General features: G+C 42.4%; 1 protein-coding gene across 10 annotated transcripts in view; it reads left to right on the plus strand.

Moving 5' to 3' along the window:
• The window catches only part of LOC119816258 (microtubule-actin cross-linking factor 1), a 319,531-nt gene that overhangs the window by 100,557 nt on the left and 193,780 nt on the right, over positions 1-25,194 (plus strand). For 9 of the 10 annotated variants that reach the window (XM_038332756.2, XM_038332759.2, XM_038332757.2 and 6 more), the window contains exon 2: positions 13,897-13,958. In XM_038332756.2, the coding sequence (XP_038188684.1) occupies positions 13,897-13,958 (62 nt within the window). Of the gene's footprint in view, positions 1-5,564; positions 5,647-13,896; positions 13,959-25,194 lie in introns of those variants that run through there. The other variant, XM_038332758.2, reaches the window with a different exon arrangement.

Here is a 25,194-nt window from a genome sequence, read left to right on the forward strand (position 1 = left end):
TTACTGTGTGATTTCCTAATTCTTTGCTACTCTAGCACTCTTCTTTGGACAATAAAGTGTATTGTTTTTTCTTTGAAAATGTGATGCCCTGTGTGTTCGTGGTGTGTGTGTGTGCGTGTGCGTGTGCGTGTGCGTGTGCGCGCGCGCGCGTGTGTGTGTGTGTGTGTGTGTGTGTGTATACGTGCATGTGTCCTGGAGTACAGCAGAAAGGTGGGAAGAAACCACTGGGAGTGAGATCTGGTTATAGAATGTAAGGCCCTAGATATTTAGGGCCTTATTCTCAAGTCACCATTTCTTAGGAGACGTAGACAAGATAAAAGAAAGCACTGGCAGTTTGTAAACATTCAATTAGCATTTAGAATTTGAAATATTTTCAAATATTTATATTTTAAGTATTTAAATATGAACTGTCAGCACTTACTCACATGTCTTCCTGTTCTCAAATTTACTGCTGTCTGAGTCTTCTATTACTCCTCTACTTCTGTTGAAACTGCCCCTACCCCCATTCTACTTCATCCTGTGTCCTCATGGGAGCCCGGATGATCTCCCTAGCCTACAGAGTTGGGCTGAAGATGGCTTGGTGAGGAAAGGCACTTGCCATGCAAGACTGCTGGCCTGAGTTCAGTCCCCAGAGCCCATGTAAAGGTAAAAGGTGAGAACCACCTTCACAAAGGTGTTCCCTGGCCTCCACATGCACTCTGTGGCATACACATGGCTGCAAACATACACAGCATCATCTATTTAAAACAGAATTGTCTATGTTACTCTATTCTCCTGTTTACATAGTTGTCTATGTTATTATCCTGTTTAACTTATTTTGTACTGAGGAGCAGGCGGGCTGCATTCCTGCCGCCCGGATCCCGGCGACCTGGCTCCTGCATGGCTAGCTTAAAACCCGAAATAACAACACACAAACTGTATTCATTTAAACACTGCCTGGCCCATTAGTTTCAGCCTCTTACTCACATTTTGACTAACCCATATCTAATAATCTGTGTAACACCACAAGTGGTGTCTTACCAGGAAAGATTCAGCATGTCTGACCTGGCGGCTGGCTTCATCGCATCTGTCTCCCTGAGGAGAGGCACGGCGATTTATCTCACTTAGGAGAGGCATGGCATCTGACTGAGCCATCTACCTCACTTCCTTCTTCCTGTTCTGTCTACTCCACCCACCTAAGGGCTGGCCCATTAAATGGGCCAGGCAGTTTCTTCATTAACTAATGAAATCAACTCAGACAGAAGACCCTCCCACATCATTATTTAGATCTTCTCTTCTCTTTTCTTTTTTTTCTTCAAGACAGAATTTCTCTGTCTAGCCCTGACTGTCTTGGAACTTGCTCCGTAGAGAACAGAATGACCATGAACTCAGAGATCTGCCTGTCTCTGCCTCCTGAGTGCTGGGATTAAAGGTGTATATCACCTCTGCCCAGCTTCTCCTTGCTTTTTGAAGAAAGTTCTTCAACATGACATGAAAGAGGTTTTATTTTTATTTAATTTTATTTTATGTGCACTGGTGTGAAGGTATCAGATCCCCTGGAACTGGAGTTACAATTGTTAGCTGCCATGTGAGTGCTGAGAATTGAACCCTGGTCCTGAGAGAGCAGCCATCTCTTGAGCCCCATGAAAGGGATTTTATGATCTGCACCTCCCTGACACTTTTAGGTTCATAGCCTAACAAGCACCTAATATTCCAGAGTTATTTAAAAGTTTTAGCTATCTCCCTTGAAGTGCCTATATTCTCTTTTCAACTGGTTTCCTTGGTGCTTGTTCTCAAAGTAAGTAGTTACTGCCCCTGGCAGTTTTTGTTGAATGGAATAAGGTAAGGGTGGCCCTGTTCTGTGCTCTAGCAGCTCTCTGGGTAATACTTATTCAAATCTACATGGTCATTTTGCATGGCTTCTCTCTCCTGCCTAAGTAGGGTCTTCTGGACTGTAAGACCTTTGATAATATACTCATCTCATTATCTCAATTGTGTGAGACTTTAGGTATCAATAAATATTTCAAGAATAAACAAATGACCCGGGAGGTGGTGGCGCACGCCTTTAATCCCAGCACTCAGGAGGCAGAGGCAGGCAGATCTCTGTGAGTTCGAGGCCAGCCTGGTCTACAAGAGCTAGTTCCAGGCCAGGCTCTAAAAAAAAGCTGCAGAGAAACCCTGTCTCGAAAAAAAAAAAAAAAAAAAAAAAAAAAAAGAATAAACAAATGAGAGAATTAAGGTAATAGTAGCTACAGGTATAGCAGGAACCATGCCCTGTTCATTGTGTGAGCGTCTTTATCCTTTGAGCCCTTTTACTGGCCTTAACAGTAGATATTTTAACCAAGTTAGAGTTCTGTTTTGTTTTTGTTTTTTTCTTTTTCTAGATCTGTGGCAATGTGATGGTGGACTTCAGATTTATAGTCTGTGTGACAAGGAAAAAAAAGACTAAGGTTTTTAATTTTGTATGGCTTTGGCTCCGCAATCATTTGATGTGAATGTGGAGGTGGCCAAGAGCACGTTCCGTGCCTGGAGCCACTCTGTATTTTTGCCAGAGTTCTTCTCCTGCTGACTGGATGATCCCATTTTGTCTCTGGTTCTTTATTTGCAAAATAATAATGTATGGGTTTGTTTTTAAGTGAGTTTTTAAAACATATTCAGCACATAGTATGGGTTTTGAAATTATTTCCTTTTATTATTATATTTTTTCCACAAAAGATACTAAAGATTGTATCTTGCTATGGGTTTCTGGGACTAAATACATTATAACACTGTAGCATAGGGTCAAGGAGTTTAACAGAGCCTGGTGTGGTAACAAGTGCATGTAGTCCCAGCATCAGGAGGCAGAGATTCTCTGTGAACTCCAGCCAGCCTGGTCTACATAGTGAGTTTCAGGCCATCCAGGGACATATGGTGAGAAACTGTGTCTAAAAACAAACAAACAAACATAATAGAAGCCAATAAGAGATCATATAAAAAGTTAGTGATTATGAGTCATTGTCTCACAGTAGAGAAGGAAACTTCAGGGTCCTCTTTTATAGTCTTAATATTTGGTGGTTTTGGTGTTTTAGGAAATAGATATGTTGGCTTAGTTTTCTGTATTATGTAAGAAAGCCCACAGCTATAAATTTCCTCATGACTTCTGCCCACATGTGGAATCCTGGCTTGACTGAACCTTTGTGAAGTCTGCTGGTGGTAGTCAAGTCTCCCTTTCCTGCCCGCAGCATGAAGAGCTCAGAGTGGCTGAGCACCTTACCAGCTCCCGATTGTCCTCTACTGGCTACAGCATCTCGCCCTTGAAGCTCAAGGTGTGTTAGAGACCCGAAGGGAAGTCTGTTTGGGTCTTCAGTGCCTAGGTTCTTCAGGATGCCAGGGGAATAGAGAGATGGCACCCGTTGTTGCTCGGACTTACCCAGGAGTGGCCATGTTGAGTTTTGGATACTGCAAAGGTGTATTTTTGTGATATGGTCTAAATCTGTAGTCAGGTGTAGTTTCTTTTGTTGTCAAGGGTTTGAGACAGGGTGTCACTTTGTTGCCCAGGCTGGCCTTGAACTTGAAGCAGTTACTGTGCCTCAGTTTCCTTAACTGGGATTATAAATATGTGTTACCACTTCTGTCTGGCTTTAGGGGTTGTTATTTCTTAATTTTCACAAGAATATTCTACTTATTCTGGTTATTCTGGTTTTGTTCCTTTCAGAGACAGCAGATATAGTAAAAGGCACAGCCTTAGAGCTGGACAGATAAATATCTAACTTGGTTGTTTTTAACCTCTTACGTTGTAGTATATTTTACTTCTAAAATGGAAAAGATACTTTTCTTAGAGAATCGTGATTAGATGAAATTAGAGCTTTTAGCCCATTCCATGGTTTGTGAATCATTCGTCACAGCAGATGATTAGTCAGGTTTGTTTAGCTTAGACTACTGACTACTTTCTAGCTGCTAGAAACTGAGCTTTGAAGATGAAGTATAGCCGTTGGTGCTCAGGATTTGGATTTGATAAAGGAAAGGATTACTAAATATGACTCAGAAAGTATTCATTTTTATTCTTTTTCCTGTCTCTTACGCATTCCCTTTCCCAAGACAAGGTGACTTCTAGAAGGATTCCCCCTCTCCTAGGCTAAGGAGTAGAGATGAATACCTTGGTCACAGGTTATGAAGACAACCCAGAGCTCCGTCAAGGAGGAACTGAGTTAGCTGAGGCACCTTCTTAGTAAGCAATAACAAGATTATCAGCAGTTTGTTGGTGGGAGTGAAGGAGCTTTTCAGGTGACTGAGGTCACAGGACTTGTCCAGTAGGCAAACTCCTGTTTACTTTTTCCCACCTGTGGTCTTTTGGGATACTCTTGCTGTCCTGGGTGCCAACCCCCACCCACCCCGCACCCCCCCTCCCCCGCACGCCTGTTTGTGAACAGGATTGAAAGCAGCATTAGCCTAAAGAAGTTGTTCTATTTAGGGAGCCAGAGCAAGGGCAGTGATTAGGTCCTTATCAGAAGCCCGCCTTTCTCGGAGAGGTGAGGGCAGAGGTGGGGTGTCTTTCTTGACAGCCTGTGCAGGGATAGGATCAGAATCATGAAGAAGCAAAGATAGGCTGGGCCATCTGAATGAAAAAGCCATTCATTGTGGGTTTTTTTTTTTTTTTCCAGCATTCCAGTGTCTGGTACAATTAGTCAGGACTCAGAAAACAAGTTGGACAAACAAGCCAGCAGCCTTCCACTGACGGACAGAGGGGTTTCTGGCATGGCTGAGTTAGGTGCACTGACTGTGAAGGAAAAGACAGGATATAGGAAAGGGAACCGGGCTTTGTGATGTCATTTCTGGCTGGTTGAGGGGAAGGAATGGAGCAGCAAGCAAATTTTATTTCTGAAGCTGATGAAGTCTGCTGAGCTAATTGCTACTAGCTTCGGCTGGGCTGTTTTGTAAAGAAGTTGAAATCAAAAGTTTTGGGCAACTGTAAGTTGGGGGAATAAATCTCCCTTTGGAACTTAGGAATCTCTTGACAGTGGACAGTGTTGGGGCTTGCTGGCATGGTCTCTTCCGTCATAAGACCTCCTCAGTTGGCTAACATTTTAGATGTGCTTCTGCCTGGCTAGAGGCAAGCCCGAGGAGCAGGTTGTTGGGCAACCCTGACTCGGCAGTGAGCCATTTAGCTCACTAGCTCACCTGCCACTGTCTTAAGATGTACCAGGTCACAGGCTTCTGCTTTACTAATTCAAAGGCCAGCTTCTATCTGTCTGCCTAGGCTTATTTAATGCCTTGTGTGGAGTTTTGCATATGAAGCTCCCACTTCTTCCCTATGCTGATCTGGAAAATGTGAGTTGGTGCTACTTTTGAGTAGTGTGTACTCTACCTGAAGATTTGTACCCAATGTTTGGAAGAGATCTAGGGAGGAGCTTCCTCTCTGACCTCAAGGGAAGAAGGAGGTCAGTAGGAAGTTGTGGGTGGAGCCACTTCTCTGTTCTTTTTTTCTCTGTGTGTTAGTCACAAGCCCTTTGCTGTCTGTCTTTGTTCACCTTGACACCCACTTGAGGAGCTGCAGAGGGTTCAGAGGTCACTAGCTGGAAGTCCTCTGGGACCCGATTTTCTTAGGTGGGGCCAGTAGAGCCATGTGGCCCAGTTACCAAGATGAGCATGAGTTCAACGTCCACCTGGTCTGCCGCATGTGCTGCATGGGTTAGTATGTGAAGGTTTCTTCTTGTCTTACAGCCTTATGCGCTTTGACTCATCGGAATGCAACTCTTTTGAAGCCCTGCAGGCCTTACTCAACCTTTGGGCTTTTGAAATGTGGGGTGGAATGAACTGGGGCTCCCCACTTCCTGGGGACCATCTTTGGTTTGTAGAGCAATTAAGAGCCCAAGCTTTGGGTGTGGGGCTGTTTTATAGAGTGTGAATTCATGCTCATGCATCTGTCTGTGTCAGGAAGCCACTTTTAGTTATGTTGCACAGAGCTGAAAGTCAGGGTATTTTTAGCAGAAGTTGGTTGGTTAGGGAGTTCACCTCTGGGGAGGGAGGCGTGAAGGCCCAAGTTTCCTCTTTGGGGCCCACTGCTAGTTGTTTTACATTTTCCTTTCTAACTGAGCCAGAGAAAAACACTCCAGATTTGGGAAGGTCAGGGGAGGAGGCCTTTAGCTGTTGCTTAGGTCCCTTGGTTAGGAAGTTCATTAAATAATGTTTTGTGACCTTAACCAAATGGTCTAGGGTGTTTTTGTTTTTACATTTCCTGTGGAGTATAGAGACTGGTACTGGTCTGAGCAGTTCCTTAATTCTCAGTGAAATGAAAAACCTAACAGTTATGTATTCATAGAGCTGTGCTAACTCCTTAATAAGCCAAATTGTACTCTGAAATGTCCTCTTAGTTTTATATTAAAATACCCTTTCTTTTATGAAGATATTGTTATTAGATGGTAATTTCTAGATAGTCTTAATTCGTATGTATGTATGTGTGTATGTATGTATGTTTTTTTGAGGCAGGGTTTCTCCATGTAGCCCTTGCTGTCCTAAAACTTTGTAATCCAGACTGGTCTTGAACTCATAGATCCGCCTGCCTCTGCTTCCCGAGTGTTGGAACTAGAGGTGTGCACACCACCGCTGACCAAGTTAGAGCTTCTAGTCATCTTAGAGAGTTTATTGATCTATAAGATAGTATATCTTTTGACTTTGTATTTTTGGTTTTCTTAAAGCAAAACATAGATATGATCCAGATTGAGCAGATTTTCCTAATGAAATTACTGGTGGTTTGATCTAGATGGAGCCTGGAAAGAAGTCTGGAGGAGAGGAACAGTGGCGAGATTCTGATCCCCTGCCTTCAGGGTCAGAGCTCCAAATTCTGAAGTGGTTTACACTAGCAGAATTAGGCAGTTATTGCCTAGGTGTCTAGCTTTTTATCTTTAAAGAAAATTTCTTCCTGGGACCTGAAAAGAATAATCTGCATTTGAAAGTGCTTGGAGATAAGCTCAGAGCCCAAGGGTCCCTTTTCTTTATTATCAGCAAAGGAATGTGAGGAAGTCCAGGATCTTCACTGATTTAAGGCAGAAACTGTTACCCTTTCACCCCTTAATTCCCTAGAGCAGTGGTTCTGTTCTCAGTCCTAATGCTGTGACCCTTTCCTCAGTTGTAGTAACCTCCCCCCACACCATAAAATTATTTTCATTGCTACTTCATAACTAATTTTGCTACTGTTATGAACCAAAATTTAAATATTTGTGTTTTCTGATAGTCTTAGGTGAATCCTTTGAAAGGGTCATTTGATCCCCAAGGGTAGGAAGCCCCTGGTCTAGAGGTACTGCAGCCTAATGGTCAAGAGAAGGAGCCACAGTCCCAGCCATCTCCCAGCCATTGCTACACAGACTCAGAGAAAATTGCCAGACGTGTCTGTGCCCTGATTTCCTCACTGTTAAGAGGATTAAAACAGGTCCTAGTACATGAAGTAGTTATGAGAAGTGTATGATATTAAAGTGATTAGCCTAGTGTCTTCCGAACACATTCATAAATCCTAGTGGTAACTGGTAGTATGTGTATAGTATGTTAAGTCTGTGCTTCTCGCTCTCCCCCTCACACAGCCAGACTTGTGAACGGATCCTGGTACCCGCAGTGGAGATTGTTGTGGGTGGTCCCCATTTCTTTGGCTAGAGTGCCTGGTAGCTAGAGAAGGTAGCTCTTCCTTAAGCCTGCCTAACTCTGGTACCCACAGACCTGTGGCTCTCTCCTGAGAAGGGGGCCCGTTGGGCTTTGCCTTAGACAGTTCGCTTGAATTTGAACTTTTTAAGGTGCTTCAGGTGATTTTGATATGGCTGTTCACAGACCAGTGTTAGCAACATTGGCCTAGTCTAAACTCCTCATTTTATAGGCTATACTCAGGCTCAAAATGGGGCAAAGAATATCAATAAAAGGAAAGTTCCAGGCTGGAGACCGAGACTACACATTATGGACTTGCCCTGTGTAATCGTGTCTACTCTCCTACCTCAATATCTTTCAAGTTGTTTGTTCATTCTTTTATTTATTTATGTGTATGAATGATTTGCCTGAATTTATGTATGTATACCATATTTGCCTAGTTCCCCCAAAGGACAGAAGGCATCAGAGCTCTTGAAACTGGAGTTAACAGATGGTTGTGAGCCATCGTGTGGTCCTGAGAGCTGAACCCGCAAGAGCAACAAGTACTCAAAACCATCTGAGCCATCTCTAACTCCATCTTACCTCAATTACTTTAAGATCTTTTTTGAAGATATTCTCTCTCTCTCTCTCTCTCTCTCTCTCTCTCTCTCTCTCTCTCTCTCTCTCTCTCTCTCTCTCTCTCTCTCTCTCTTTCTCTGCCCCCCCCCCCCGGTAGCCCTCTGTGTAGTCCTGGCCTAGAACACACTCTTTAGACCAAGTTGGACCTGAACTTAGAGATCCACCTGCCTCTACCTTCTGCTGTTGGGATTAAAGATGTACTCCACCACCACCTGACTTTTTTGAGGATTCTTTTTTTTTTTTGAGGGTTTTTTTGTTTTTTTTTTGTTTTTTGTTTTTTGTTTTTTTTTTTTTTGAGACAGGGTTTCTCTGCAGTTTTTTTAGAGCCTGTCCTGGAACTAGCTCTTGTAGACCAGGCTGGTCTTGAACTCACAGAGATCCGCCTGCCTCTACCTCCCGAGTGCTGGAATTAAAGGCGTGCGCCACCACCACCTTGAGGATTCTTAAATGTCTCTGTATCTATAAAATATTTAGCCTTCATGAATATAATACTTCAGTGAATATTCTAGAAAACTATGCCCTTGTCTCTTTCTGTTCTCTGTTTTAGTCTCTCCTACTTATCTTTGTCCTTTTGCCACTATTCCTGCCCTGACTCCTTTATTTTATTCCTCTTTCCCTTTCCTCTCCTTTGTTTTTTTCTCCTACCATCTCCTATTTTTTGGGTGCCAGGGTTCAACGCCTGGGTCTCAGTCAGGTATGCTAATTACAAATTCTTACACTGAGCTATATACACTTATCCTGGCTGTGTGTGTGTAGTGTGGTATATGTGCATGTACCCATCATGGGCAGCAGGGGAGGGTGGTAGGGGTCTCCCTTTATTGCTTTTCACCTTCTTTTTGAAGCAGGATCTCTTATTGAGTCAGAAGCCCTGCATTTGGCTGGGCTGGCTGGCCAAGGAGCTCTAGGGATCTACCTGCTGCTGTATCCCCAGTGCTGGGATATAGATTTGCATCTGTGCCCAGCTTGTGTGTCGGCGCTGGGGATTCAAACTTGGGTCTTCATGTTTGCACAGATAGTGCTCTTAACCACTGAGCAATTTCCTCAGCACCTGGGAATTTTCTTTAACTAACTGTGGTCCTGTACTTTCCAAAAGTCCAGACAGTTATTATTAATACAGATAAAGCTTTCTTAAGAAATAAGGTAAATTTTAATTTTGCCCTGAGGACTCTAGAGTTATTATTTCTCTAAAATCCTGAATAACCCTGTGGAGACCTTCTTGGCATCACTAATTCTTGATATTACATGTCCTTTGTGAACACCTGTCATCCTTATAGTTCACATTACTCCTTTCCCCTTGGGTTTGTGGGACATTACTGTGCTGGCTTGGAATAAGTCCATGGAGGCTCTATGTAGTGGATACAAATCTATGACTTAGAATATAGCAAACATGAATTTGTATTCTATTACTTACTGTGTGACTTTGGAAAAGTTAATAAATCTTGCTGAGCATGACTGGAATATAAATGAGAATAAATAGGGGCTGGGAATTTTATGAAAGCGTGAAAAAGAATGAGCAGCAGGCAGGGATCATGTAACAGTGGATCTGTAGGTCCTAAGCTATGAAGTGTGAGTGCTATCCTGAATGAAGTATTGGGCTATGGTATTATGCAGAGCTGGGTTCATATGTAACTCCTATGATCTTGGGCAAGTTGCTTGTCATTGCTGGGCTTTATTGTTCTATTAAATTAGCATAGTAGCCACTTTATAGGGCTGTTGAACATCAGAAAGAGTGTGGAGGTGCTAAGCACATGTGAGTAGATATTCAGTAGGTTCTAACTACTAATTTTTGTTTTGTTTTGAGTCAAGGTTTTACTATGTTACCCAAGACAGCCTTGCACACGCTAAAGTTCCACTGGCCCAGTCTCTTAAGTGCTGGGACTGTAGGTGTGAGCCGTCACACACAGCTTCTGACTACTACTGGAAGATCTTTTGGTATGAGTGCTCTGTCTGCATATACACCTGCAGGCCAGAAGAGGGCATTGGATCCCATTACAGATAGGTGTGAGCCACCATGTGGTTGTTGGGAATTGAACTCAGGACCTCTGGAAGAGCAACCAGTGTGAGTCGTCTCTCCAGCTCCTGACTAGAAGATTTTAAGGTAGACAGTAGCAAGATCATTCTGGCTGATAGAGTACAGGCAGAAATGATGCAAGCAAAACCTGTTGAGAAGAGGGAGAAGAGTTTTGGGTCCTGGAGGAATGGCTCAGTGGTTAAGAGTGGGTCTTTTGTAAAGGACCTGAGTTCCAGCATCCATGTCAAAGTGGCTCATAACTGCCTGGAACTCCAGGTCCAGGGGATACAATACCTCTTTTGGCCTTTGTGGACATCTGCACATAGTCACACACATATCCGGACAATTAAAATATTAAATATATTTATTTTAAAAAAGAGGGTTTTTGCTGCTTATCTCTTTTCTTGTCTTGCTTTCCTCCTTCCCTCCCTTCCTCTCCCCTCCCCTCTCCTCTCCTTTCCTTTGCCCCTCCCTCCCTCCCTCCCTCCCTTCTTTCTTCCTTCCCATGTGCTTGCTGCCCCCCCCCCCACACACACACCTCGGATACTGAGTGGCGAACCCAGAACCTCATATATGACAAACAAGTACTCTGCCACTCACCTGTATACCCAGCTCAAGAATTTAATTTTAGAGAAGTTGAATTTCAGATGAGAGTGATACAAATATTTGGGAGGCAATTTAAATATGAGAGTAGTATTTGGATTAAAAGCCTGAGCTGAAGATGAATTTCCCAATATATAGGTTACATTTAAGACCAATGGGATAGGACTAATAATTCTGGGACAATGTAAATGACAGGTATTACTAACTTTATTTTAAAAAGCTACATACTCCCCCCTCACATAATACCAACATTTTTGCATCTAATTTTAAGAAGTTTATGAACACGTTTTTTTCAAATTTATCAATAGTCTTCAGTCCATAGATACTTTAGGAAACTATAATGTAGAATAAAGGAAAAAGAGGACTAAGTGTGAGTAAATATTTAAAGAGTGAGCAGAAGAGAAGGAGCAACCAGAGGAGGGTGAACTAGGGTAGAGTGAATCTCAGCTTCAAGGTAGAGATTGAAAAGGCGGGAGGAAGCCTGGTGTGTGGTCCATACCTGAGCGGCTGAAGCAGGGTTGCCAGCTTACTGGCCAGCCTGAGCTATCTAGTGATCCTCTGTCTTGGAGTTGGGGGAGGGGAAAGGAATGCTTGACCATATCTTTTTCCACAGAGAATTTAAGAGAGGTGCTGAATATGTTGATGCATTCCTGTATTCCTAGCACTTGGGACATGGAGGCAGGAGGATCAGGTCTATGAAACCCTGCCTTAAAACAATAAACTAAAACGTCCAACTTCTTAAAAATACTGATTAGGTTAAAATGAATTTTGTTTATCATTTTCTTTTCTATTTGTGAATTAGTTGACCTGTGATGGTAGCACAGCAAATGTTGTGTTTATTTTTCAGAGATATTTTTTGAGAGAAAAAGAGACAAAGCGTGTGTATGTATGTGTGTGCGCGCCATGATATGAGTGTCTTTCAGATCACAGGACAACCTGAGAGTCATTTCTCTCCTTATCATATGGGTTCTAGGAACTGAATTCTCTCTAGTCCTGGCAAGCCCGGAACTCAGAATCCTCCTGCCTCAACTCCTTAATGTTAGGGTTACAGGTGTGTACCACCACACCCTGCTTCTAAATGTGTAAGTTTTAAAATGAAATTCTAAAAAGCAAACAGCAGAAAATGTGTGTCTTAAGGATGAGAGGTTTTACAGTTGGAATCTGACTGTCCTTGGTGTTTGAAAGCAGCTAATCTAGTGTAGCAGAACATGTACGGCGTGCATGGGAGTGCAGTGTCGGAATTCTGTTAGCTCTGATTTTTCCATTGCGGCTGATGGCCCAGCATACAGTACAGGCGGCACTCAATTGAAGTTTGAGGAGTTTATGTGTGAAATTGGTCTCTTACACAGAATTCTGTTGGGCCTTGAGCTCACGTGGGATGTCCACCCTACACCTTGCTCTCGTTGTTGTTTTTTCCCTTATCTCTTGTTGTTTCATAGAACCATGTATTTTGGCCAGTCATGTAAGTTTTTGTTTTGTTTTAGGGCTTATTATTTAAAACTTTAGCATTACTTTAACATCATTGGGTTTTGTTGTTGTTGTTTTGTTTTTGTTTTTCTTTTTTTGGTTGTTAATTGTTCTTGTTTTTTCAAGACAAGGTTTTTCTGTAGCATTTGGAGCCTATCCTGGAACTTGCTCTATAGACCAGGCTGGCCTCAAACTCACAGAGATCCCCCTTCCTCTACCTCCAAAGTGCTGGGATGTCTAGGAATGATTGAAATTCACCTTGCGGCAGTGGGGAGCAGCAGGGAATGGTTGGTGACAATGAGAATGACTTTTTTATGGTTTTGTTATGCTTTCCCTTTTAAAAATCATTATTAGAGACAGATAGTTGAGTGGAAAACTCTGTTTGCTGCCAAACTAGACAAACTGAATTCAGTTCCTAGCGCCCATATGATAAGGAGAGAAATGACTCTCAGGTTGTCCTGTGATCTGAAAGACACACATATCATGGCACACACACACACACACACACACACACACACACACACGCTTTGTCTCTTTTTCTATCAATAAAATGTAATGTAAATTTAAAAATAATTGTTAGTATATTCACCATTCAAAAGATGGGTTTCACTGGGCAGTGGGGGCGCATGTCTTTAATCCCAGCACTTGGGAGGCAGAGACAGGTGGATCTCTGTGAGTTCCAGGCCAGCCTGGTCTACAAGAGCTAGTTCCAGGACAGGCTCCAAAGATACAGAGATACCCTGTCTCAAAAAACGAAAAAAAAAACCCAAAAGGCAAGATGGGTTTCATTATATTTTTATGCACATATATGATGTATTTTGCTCATGGTCACCCAGTGAGGATGATTGAATAGAGCGCTCTATGGGCGGTGCAGTCTTTAGATAGATAGAAAAGAATCAGGGCTGGTCCCTCAGTTTTCTGGAATTGGCTCTTGGGAATTGCCTCAAGTGAATCTTCATAGGACTGGTTGTCTGTGGGGCAGCCATAGTCAGGTATTGACAGAACTGATGTTTCTGTTGAAGAGGTCTTTTGGTGGGGGGTTGTGAGAGAGATGAGGAGTTTGCCTTTGTAAGATTTAGGAGAAGGGGAAGGGAAGAGATGTTCAGGGAAGCTAACCTGGATGGCTTTGGGGGCGTTGGCTGGATGTTATGGTTTGTGAGGAAACTGGGCATGAGAGGAGGCAGCAGTTAGGTGGGCTGAGTGGTGTAGAGAGATTTAACAGTTGTAGTGTCTATACTACACCTGAGCCTCCCCACCCTTCTCTTGCTACTATTTGTAACTTTATCCTGTTGGGACTTGTGAGGGATGTGGGAGATTGGCCATCCTGTCCCCTGCTCTACTCAAATTATTGTGCTGAGGAGACATTGCCATGATGAGATTTTTGAGTCGTGATTCTGTCCAGTGGCAAAATGGTCATAATCAAAAAAGGGAAAAGAGATGTTTGAATGAGCCAAATCTTCCTAACAAGAAGTCATCGCCCCATGGTTCTGTACCTAAAGCCAGTATTTTATATTGGTTATAGAGAAACCGGGATGAGGGCAGGGCACAGGTTTGGGAATGAGCTGCCTGCAGAGTGCTCAGTCAGCTCCTCTTCTGTGTTTCCTTTGCAGATGAGCGGGATCGAGTTCAAAAGAAAACGTTCACCAAGTGGGTCAACAAGCACTTGATGAAGGTAGGATTCTTTCATGTTTCCCTAGCTTTTCTTATTCTGTGTGTGTGCGCGCACATATGTTTTTTACATGTGTGTGGGTTCTTGTACATGTGGAAGCCATGGGATTGATGTCAGAAATCATTCTTGATTCATCTTCCATTTTATTCATTGAGGCAGAGCTCATTCATACAGCTAGTCTTGCTAGCCAGCTTGCTTTGCGGATCCCCTGTGTCTGCCTTCTGAGGCTGTAATTGCAGGCAGGCCATCGTACCCACCCAGTATTTATGTGGGTATATGGATTCCAGGCTTCATGCTTGTCTTATCCCCAACCCCTACTCCAGTCTTCTTGCTTGTGTGTTAAATACTTTAACTACTGAGCCATCTTGCCAGTCCCCCTATATATTTTAAGTGTGGAGCCAACAGTGTTACTGTACTGCCTCAGCAGAGTAAGGTTGGCAATACCAGGGAATGGTTCCTAAGATCCTAAGAACACCACTTCACATTTTAAAAGTTATTTTATAAGGCTGGAGAGTTGGCCCAGAGGTTATCAACACTTTCAGAGGACCTAGGTTTGGTGCCCTGAAGCCACATGGAGGCTCACAACCTCCCATTCTTCACTTCGAGAGTTTCCAGTGCTCTTTCTGACCTCTGCAGGCAACAGGCACACATGGTGCGCAAGCGTACATACTCAAACACATAGAATAAACAAATAATGGATCTAACCTTTAAAAAGAGGTTGTTTTATAATCCCCTTAACCACCATCTTATTCTTTGTAGTGCTAGAGGTTTAGCACAGAGCCTCGCTTTAGGCAAGTGCTCCACCTTTTTCTTTTTTCCTATTATTTTCAAAGGCTCCCTGTTTTGCCCAGACTGACTTTCAACTTTCAACCTTCCTATCTTAGTCTCCAAAGCAGTAGGCATTATAGGCATATACTACCATGCCTGAAAAACCCACTTATTTTGAAATCTGATCATGTATTAAGAATAGGACTAGAGTGTTCTGTAAATCTGAAGTGTTTAATTGATTTGGGGGGAGGGAGAATGGGGGCAGTACTGGGGAGAGAACCCAGGGGGACCTTGCCTTTGTCAGGCCTTCGAGCTACACCTCCAGCTCCAGCTGATGGAGTTTTATATTAATTTTATTAAAATCAAAAAGCACGGGGAGCGCTCTCCACTGATAGCATTTGTAATCCTAACACACAAGAAGCAGAAGCAGGTGGTCCCTGGTACGAGCTGGCTAGTTAGTGCACTTGGAATTGATGAGATCCAGGTTCAGTGAGAAGCCCTGCTTCAGTCAGTGCATAAACAATGGGGAGTGATTGAAGAAGACACCTGCTGTCAACTCCTGCTCACACATGTGCATTCTTATTCTTCCCTACAAGTGACCCCCACACATATTGGAACATACACCCCCACACAAAAGCATACCACACATACACAAACATGCAAAGAATAATAAGATCAAAGCAGAAGTGTGGTTAAACTTTCTTAAGGTTGCTAGCACTTGGGCAGCAGAGGCAGGTGATCTCTGTGAGTCTGAGGCCAGCCTGGTCTACAGAACGAGTTCCAGCGCTATGCAGAGAAACCATGTCTCGAAAAAACAAAATAAAACAAAAGGACTCTCTTAAGGTTCGCCTGCCTGGCAGTCAGATCCAAGCAAAGTTTTTATGCTCCATTATTACCGCTGCTCTATGAAGAGTCACCAGTGACTGAGTGATTGATTTACTCATTTAAAAATTTTAAAAATATATTTGTTAACTACTCTCTGTGTGTGTGTGTGTGTGTGTGTGTGTGTGTGTGTGTGTGTGTGTGTGCAAGTGGGTGCTTATGAACTTGTGTGTGTGTGTGCAGGTGGGTGCTTGTGAACTTGTGTGTGTGCAGGTGGGTGCTTGTGAGCGTGTGTGTGGGTGCTTGTGAGCATGTGTGTGAGTACAGGTGGGTGCTTGTGAGCGTGTGTGTGTGTATACAGGTGGGTGCTTGTGAGCGTGTGTGTGTGTGTGCAGGTGGGTGCTTGTGAGCGTGTGTGGGTGTGCAGGTGGGTGCTTGTGAGCGTGTGTGGGGGTGCTTGTGAGCATGTGTGTGAGTACAGGTGGGTGCTTGTGAGTGTGTGTGTGTGCAGGTGGGGGCTTGTGAGCGTGTGTGTGTGTGTGTGTGTGTGTGCAGGTGGGTGCTTGTGAGTGTGTGCCATGGTGCATATCTGGTGGTTGGGGAACAACTTGGCAGGAGTTGGTTCTCTCTTTCCACCTTGTGAAACTCCAGAAACTCAGGCCTTGGCTTGGAGGTGAGAACCTTTGTTTGCTGAGCCATCCTCATTTTCCTCGGCCCTTATTTTGAGACAGGGGCTCACTATTCCCTTGAATTTGAGATCTGCCTGTCTCTGCCTCTCTATTTGACTGTAGAAGCAATCTACAATACAATTGCTATATTCAGTGACGTAGTTTTATCTTCCTGTTGCCTGACTTCTCTACTTCTCTTTTGTACCTAACACTGTAATCTATTCCTCCAAACCCTCCCTTCTGTTGACTTATAGAAACACTGCTTCTCCCTCAGTCATTTGGGTTTTTTTGTTTCCCACCCCCACCCCTCTTTCTCTCTCTCTCTCTATGAGACAGACTGGTCTCATCTGTATAGTTGAGGATGATCTTGAACTCTTGTTCCTTCTGCCTCTGTTTGTGGTACTTTATGTGCTCTGAGACAGCCCAGGGCTTTGTGCCTGCTAGGTAAGCACTCTATCCACTAAGCTACAGCCTCATCCCTTTTCTGCCTCTTTCACTGGCTTTTTACTTTGTTTCCCTCTTCTGTGTTGATGTTTCCAGGGTTCTATCCTTGACCATGCTCTTGTCTTACCCTATGTTCTTTAGCAATTTTGTTTCTTTTAGTCATAGTGATTGTTTGATTGCTGCAATACAAAGAAACACAAGTAGAAGTGGCCACAGGATGATCCCACTGAATCTAGATGCTTAAAAAAACTTTATCAAAACAAGTTATCATACAACTTCTTTCTCTTTCTCTTTTTAAGAGGCCTCATTTTTCTCTCCTTTGTTTCTGTTTTTGTGTCCCCTATATCCATCTCTCTCTTTAATTATGTGTAAGTTGTTGTGGCTTTCCCTCACATGGTAGGGCACACCTATCTGTGAACCACATGGCTTTAAAGGCACAGACAGAAAATTTGGTTGAGGGGCTGGAGAGATGGCTCAGAGGTTAAGAGCATTGCCTGCTCTTCCAAAGGTCCTGAGTTCAATTCCCAGCAACCACATGATGGCTCACAACCATCTGTAATGAGATCTGGTGCCCTTTTCTGGCCTACAGACATACACACAGATAGAATATTGTATACATAATAAATAAATAAATATTTTTTTTTAAAAAAAGAAAATTTGGTTGATTGGATTTTCTTTTTCTCAGTTGGGTCAGTTGTTCAGGAAACCAGACCAGGAAGTATTACATAAATCAAACTTAGTTCCTTAGTACCACTGGTTCAGTGGCAGCTACAGTGAGGGTGGTTTTTAAATCACAAAACCTGAAGAAAAAGAGCCTTTCCCACATTTTATCTCAAGCCCAAGATGTGCCTTTCTCAGGCTTACTTGGCTGATTCATCTGCATGTTACCCAGGTGTATCCTATATTTGACACATCTCAAATTGCTAAATGCCTTTGCTTCTTCTGGTCAGGAATCTAGAATCATATTTGATTCAGGACTGCCAATAGTAATCTGTCTGTCTCTTGTTACCAAATCTAATCAGTTCAGCTCAGAAAGGTGGCTTGCTTCTGTGTTTTCCACATCTGTCACTTTTGCTTCTGTCCAGGGAGTCTTCATTTCTTGACTTGCTCACCATAATAGTTTCCTAACAAAGTGGCCCGATTGTGACATTGGTATTAGTAGTTTATTGATGCCTTCCAATAAGTCAGACATTTTAGAGTAAGTCCTTCACAAGGATTAGCTCACAGTCCTTCACTGACTGTGCTGAATGTTCTATTTTGTCAGTGAGGAAAATCAGGTTTAGGGAAGATGTGCAGCTTGTTCAAAGTTACACCACTAAAAAAGGAAACTGAAATTTTAGGCCTCAGTATGTAACACATGTTCCTTAACATGTAAAACCAGCCCTGGCTTCTGCCATGTATTGGGGGTTGAAGGGTTGGGGAAAGGAAGAGAACCAGTGAGTTTAATTAGGGTTTTCAACTTATCAGTGGCTGCTACTGAAGAAAGCATGTTTTCCTCAGCAACCATTAACTGCCTGTGGACCCTGAGGGGTGGTGGGAGGGGCCACAGCCTACTTTTCTTATCCTCCCCACCCCCATAGTGCCAAATTCCTCTCCTATCTAAAGCTGTGAGACGTGCAGTTTTACTTCTCTTTATCTTTGCTCTGCTCTCCCTCTGGCTGTTTTGCCTATCAACTTAATATCCTTCAATAAATATTTTCCTGACTCTCCCATGTAGAATCAACCACCCTTTCCTTCGTGCACCTCTTAGTCTTCCTTATGTACTTGTTACTGAAATTATATGCCTTATTCTTCCTGCAAGATTGCAGATTTTGTTTTCAGATTGTATCTTTGTTCTAGTTTCTTTCCATTGTTATGAGAGCATTTTGATAAACCCTTTTATCTGGCTACAATTCTAGGTCACAGTCCCTCATAGTGGGAAATCCCAGCAGGCAATTGAAGCAGTTAATCACATTGCATCCACAGTAAAGAGCAGAGGAATAAATGCACATGTGCTTGAACAGTTCGTGGCCCAGCCCACAAATGGTCTACCTGCATTTAGGTTTTGGCTTCCTATCTCAATTAATGCAGTTAGGAAAAATGCCTCCCAGGCATGCCTATAAGCCAACCTGATCTAGACAATCCTTCATTGAGACTCTCTTGCTAGGCAAATCTAGGTTGTGCCAAGATGGTAATTAAATCTAACCATCACAATCTTGAAGAGGAACGTATCTTGTTTTTGTTTTGTTTCTCAGTTTTGTGGTATCAGAACCAGCAAAGACAAGAGAGAGGCAGAGCAGAAAGGACAGCTACCAAAAGCTTATTTACTGCTGTAAATTCTTAGAGTGGTTTCCAGTTATCTCTAATTGATCTCTGATGATTTGTCATTATTCAGAGTCCTTCTTAACCTGGTTCTAACCTACTCCAGCTTCATTTCCAGATAGTCTTTTCCACGAAACTTGAAACTTCCACTGTGGTCACACCTATTAATTGGTTGCTCCCTGAAGTCCTTGTACTTCTTTATTGCTTTATTTGTTCCTCTTCCTAGAATGATCACCCCAGTTTCCTATGCTTGGCCACCGTCTACTGACCATTTTTGGCTAAGGGATATAATCTTTCTGACCTACATTCCTTACACTAAGTGGCTTGCAATCCCCTTTCTATTCTCTGTCACTTGGAACAGTTGCTTGTGTGTTTGCATACTGTCTCCTGTTAGAGTGCCCATGGAGACTGAGACGGTATAATGTTACTTTAGCTTCAAGCATTGCACTGGGACATGAGGGGTAGCCAATATTTGTTACCTTGAGTAAATAGTAGTAGTGCTTTATAGCTTACTAAGTGTATTTTATCTGATTTGCTTTTTACAATAACCTCTGAAGAGGGCTGCTGCCTAAATAATGATGCTATCTTTTATGGATTTTAGAATATAATCCTCTCAGTTTTCATGACAAAAGAGGTGAAAATTAGAGAGGTGAAATGAGTTCCCCAAGATCATGCAGCTAGTGAGGGGCAGAGGTTGGGGCATTCATAAGCCGTTATCAAGGCTACTAGGTCTGTAACAGTTGGACAAGTCAAATGTCTGTTTCAAGCTGGACCACTAAACTTGGTATTTGGATTCAAGTGCTCTGACTCTCTGATACTCCTTTGTAGCTGCTGTTGCCTGTTGGACCTCTGCCTCAGTGCTCTGTGATGACAGGAGGCCTGGGAAGGGGACTAGAGGAACACATCACAGCACTGTTGGACACGAGGCTGGCCAGAGCTTTACTGAACCCCTGGGCTGTTTCCATCATTTTCAGGCTGTCTGATTCCAACAGCACTTTTTCATCTTGGGATGTTTAGGAGAGCGAGATCCACTACTAACCAGAATCAGTCTACTAAGACTGAATTTTTTGAACTTTCGGTTGAATGTTAGGGAACAAAATTTATTTTGTGAAACTCAGGCATCTTTTGTTTGGCTGTGCAGCTACACTCAGATTCTTTCTTTGGTCAACAGGACAGTGTGATAGCAAAACCAATTAAGCCTCTCAAATTCTAGATTTAGTTCTCCCCTCACCCCTCCTTACCTTTTGTGTGGTTTTGGTTTTTGAGACAGAGTCTCACTCAAGCCCAAGGTGGCCTCACACTTTCCTGCCTCCTATTTCAGTCTTTCAAGTGCTGAGATTACTCGTGTGCAATGCCACATCTGACTTCCTGGTATAATCGAAAACTCGGTTGAATATAGGACAATCCTGAGGGTTCCCAGCACTGTTTGGTAATACAGCCCCTGCTCAGACCGCTTAGAGGGTTCACTACTCTCCAAATCTCTTCCCAGCTGACCTCAAATTTCATTCTAAGAACTGAACCCAGAAACTTGCACATGCTAAACAGGTATTCTAATACCACATCCTTTACCCATCTTTTCAAAAATGGAGACAAGAACCTGAAACACACTTGCAGCGCTTGTTTGTTTTCTTTTGTTGAGACAGGGTTTCTCTTTGTTGTGCTGGAACTCGCTCTGTAGACCAGGCTGGCCTCAAACCCACAGAGATCCGCCTGCTTCTGCTTCCCAAGTGCTGGAATTAACGGTGTGCACCTCTACACCTATTTGAAAACTTCCGTGACGTGTTTGTTGTTCTTCTACTTAGTTGGATCAAGGTCATTAAGCTGCTGTGTTTCCTTTTTAATACATTATCTTAGAGGAAAGTTTTTGGATCAAGTTTCCCAATGTCAAAAAAATGACACAGGAAAGCTGTTTGCTGTTGTTGCTGTAGAGACTATCGAAGCCTTTAAAGGGGAAGAATGCAGCTAAAAATAAGGGCACAGTGATCTGGATCCAGCTCTGGCACTTCCTGCAGTGGCTTATGCATGCAGACCCCGGTGTTTGGGAAGCAGAGGTAGAAGTATTGTGGGGACCAGAAGTTCTGAGCAGCCTAAGCAATGTAATAGGACCCCATTTCTTTTTTTTCTTTTTTTTTGTTTTTCAAGACAGGGTTTCCCTGTAGTTTCTAGAGTAGGACCCCATTTCAAAAGCAAAGCAGCCCCCAAAAGAAGAATCATGTATATCAAGTTCAAGGTGGAAAGGGATGAGTGGTTTTTTTTTTTTAATTGTTTTTATTGCGCTATACATTTTTTTGTGTTCCCCTCTCCTCCTCCCCTCTCCTGTGACTCCCACACGCCTAGTTTACTCAGAAGATCTTGTCTTTTTCTTCTTCCTGTGTAGATCCATGTATGTCTCTCTTAGGGTCCTCTTTGTTGTTGAGGTTCTCTGGAGTTGTGAATTGTAGGCTGATTTTTCTTTGCTTTATGTCTAAAAGCCACTTATGAGTGAGTATATATTATATTTGTCTTTCTGGGTCTGTGTAGCATAATTAATAAAAATCCAGGGATAGAAATTGGGGTTCATCCTGAAGGTCAGAAAAGCAAAACAGCCAGCCACTGTCTCTACCTCAACCTCAGACTGAAATGATGGTCCTGTCTCCAGGAATCTCAGAATGAGACTGTGTGAGAGCTGTCTCCTCTGCTTTATATTCTTCTCTTGGACTGGAATTAAAGGTGTGTGTTACAACTACCTAGTCTGTAAGGTTGATCAGCCAGGCTGTTTTACTCTCTGATCTTCAGGCAAGCTTTATTTATTAAAATACAAATGAAATATCACTACAGGTCTGGGTACCTCACTCAATTGTTTTTTTTTTTTCTAGATCCAACCATTTGCCTGCAAATTTCAAGATGTTATTATTTTTTTTACTGCTGAGTAGTACTCCATTGTGTAAATGTGCCACATTTTCTTTATCCATTCTTTGGTTGAAGGGCATTTAGGTTGTTTCCAGGTTCTGACTATTACAAATAATGCTGCTATGAACATAGTTGAGCACATGTCCTTGTGATATGATTGAGCATCCTTTGGGTATATACCCAAAAGTGGTATTGCTGGGATTTTAGGTAGGTTGATTCCTAATTTTCTGAGAAATCGCCATACAGATTTCCAGAGCAGCTGTACAAGTTTGCACTCCCACCAGCAATGGAGGAGTGTTCCCTTTACCCCGTATCCTCTCTAGCATAAGTTGTCCTCAGTGTTTTTGATCTTGGCCATTCTGACAGGTATAAGATGGAATCTCAGAGTTGTTTTGATTTGCATTTCTCTGATAGTTAAGGATGTTAAGCATTTCCTAAGCTTCTTTCAGTCATTTGATATTCATCTGTTGCGTGTTCTCTGTTTAGGTCTGCACCATGAGCAGTATCTTGAGACAAGGTTTCCTCTAGCTCATGTTGGTCTTCATTCTCTTTATTCTCCTGCTTGTGCTTCTTGAGTGCTAGGATTATAGGCGTCTGCCATCATACCTACCAAAAATGTAATTAAAAAATAATATATCTCCTCAGTTGTCCCTTTTTATAATAAATTATTAGTTATTTTCTAGCATTTAAAAAAATGATCCGTGTGTGTGCGCGCATGCACCCGTATGCCACATGTGTGTTGTAATACCAGAAGAGGGCATTGGATCCCTGGCGTGTTGGTAGTTAGGAGCTACCTTACATGGGTGCTAGTAACTAAACTCAGGTCTTCTCAAAGAGCAGAAGTACTCTTAACCAGTGTGTCCTTAAAGCTACAGAGAAACCCTGTCTCAAAAAGTAAAAAATAAATAAATAAATAAATAAATAAATAAAATAAAAAAATAAAAACCAAATGATACCAGAGAGTGAACCCAGCCAGGGCTTTGTGTCAATTAGGCTAGCACTTCACCACTGAGCTATGTTCCCAGGTCCTGAAATTTTTTTAACTTGGCCATTCGTTAATTTATGATATGATTTCCATTATATTATTCTCTTGAAAATTTCCTCAACTTGCATGCTTGCACATACACACAACCAACTTGTACTAATTTATAGGGGCATAAAACATTTTTTTAAAAAGGACCAGTGGGTAAAAGCACTTTCTGTGTAAGCCTGATAACCTGAGTTTAGTTCTGGAAACTCACTGGAAGTAAGAAAGCTGACTCCTGAAGTTGTCCTCTGACCACCGTAGGCTTGCATTCACGATACATATGCGTGCGCACACATACACCCCACATAAAAATAATGATGATGATGATTTTTAAAAACTTGAAACAGTTTTAGTTGCCATCCTTCTTGATCCCTGTTGCGCTTCTTTCATGCTCCAATCTCCTACCTTGACTGTGCTTTTTTGTTTTGTTTTTCTTCTTTCTCTTACTGCTTCTGCTTTTTCTTTACTTAGTTTCTCTCTCTCCCACCCCACTCCTGGCCTCTATTTTATTGATTGTTTTTCCATCCCTGACTTCTAATTTAGGCTACTCCCTAAAGCCCCATTCCCAGCACTCTGTTCTTCTTTCTTACCCCTATCTTTGAAAATCCAGTATTCCCCGTGTCTTTAGCTACCATCTCAATGCATATGACTTCTAAAGCGAAGCTCTCAGTTGGCCTGGGCGAATTCTGTTCGTTCCCACGGCTTCAAGAGCATCTCCATTTGGAGGGCTTTTCACTGACATTTAAAACTTGCTGTATTGGAATTTTTCCCCTTCCAGCCTTTATGAGCTCTTCATTTGTTAGCAGTTGACTATGCTTTATGTACAACAAAATCTTGAAACATTGAATCATTTGAGGGAGAAAATGTTGATATCTTGGAGTTGCTGGTCTGGTTTGTGTAGTCAGACGTTCCTTTAGACCGCTAGCTGACAAAAAAACGACACAGAGACTCACTGTTAATTATAAAACCTCGGCCTATAGCTTGTCCCACTAGCTCTTAGAATGTTACCCATTTATATTAATCTACATTTGGCCTTGTTACTTTTTAATCTCTCTTTCATCTTGCACTTCGGTTTCTTTTCCACATCTTCTGGTGTCACTCCCACGCCTTGATTCTTCTCCTCATCCTCTCTCTGCCCTGACATCCCGCTGAACCTCTTCCTGCCTACCTGTTGGCCATTCATATCCTTTGGCCATTCATATCCTTTGTTTGTTTATTTGTTTTTTTTTTTTTCTTTTTTTTTTTTTTTTTTTTTCAAGATAGGGTTTCTCTGTAGTTTTGGAGCCTGTTCTGGAACTAGCTCATGTACAGCAGGCTAGCCTCGAACTCACAGAGATCCACCTGCCTCTGCCTCCCAAGTGCTGGGATTAAGGGCATGTGCTACCACCACCTGGCTCATTCATATCTTTGTTAAACCAGTCAGAAGGTGCCTTGACAAAGACACATCTTTTTTTTAAATTCTTATCTATCTATCTATCTATCTATCTATCTATCTATCTATCTATCTATCTATCTATCATGTATACAATATTCTGTCTGTGTATATGCCTACAGGCCAGAAGAGGGCAGCAGACCTCATTAGAGGTGGTTGTGAGCCACCATGTGGTTGCCGGGAATTGAACTCAGGACCTTTGGAAGAGCAGGCAATGTTCTTAACCACTGAGCCATCTCTCTAGCCCACAAAGACACATCTTCACAGTGTACAAAAAAAGTTATTACACAACAGGTTTGGCTCTGTAGAATCATGAGAACAAAATGTTAAATGCTCAGCAATTTGTAAACTGGTTGTCAAATATAATTATTATTAAAATTAAGTTATAAATTTACAATAAATTATATAAAAAATAAAAGAGGACAACCTGTGGTGTCCTTCTCCAGGCTACCATCCTTCTCCCCCTCCCCCCCAACAGGGTTTCTTTGTGTAGCTATGGAACCTGTCCTAGAACTCGCTCTGTTGACCAGGTTGGCTTTGAACTCCCTGAGTGCTGGGATTGAAGGCGTGTGCCACCATCACCGCCCCCGTTTTTTAAGACAGGGTTTGTCACTTGGATCTGGGGCTTTCCAATTAGCCTAGACTGGCTAGCAAGGATTTCTGATCTCTAGTATTGTGTTACAAGTGCTTGCCATTGTACCCAGCATTTTACATGCGTGCTGGAGATCAAACTTAGATCTTCTTACTTATAAGGCTTTATATACTGATGTCTCTCTAACTCCCAAATTGCTTTTTGTTTTGAGATAGGATCTCACAGCTTGAACTCATTACTTCTGAAAATATCCTTTCTTTTGTTGTCTAGAAATGTATTTATGTAAGAATTGTTTT

The sequence above is a fragment of the Arvicola amphibius genome, chromosome 6 (genome assembly GCF_903992535.2).
Source record: "Arvicola amphibius chromosome 6, mArvAmp1.2, whole genome shotgun sequence".
Taxonomy (NCBI): Eukaryota; Metazoa; Chordata; class Mammalia; order Rodentia; family Cricetidae; genus Arvicola; species Arvicola amphibius.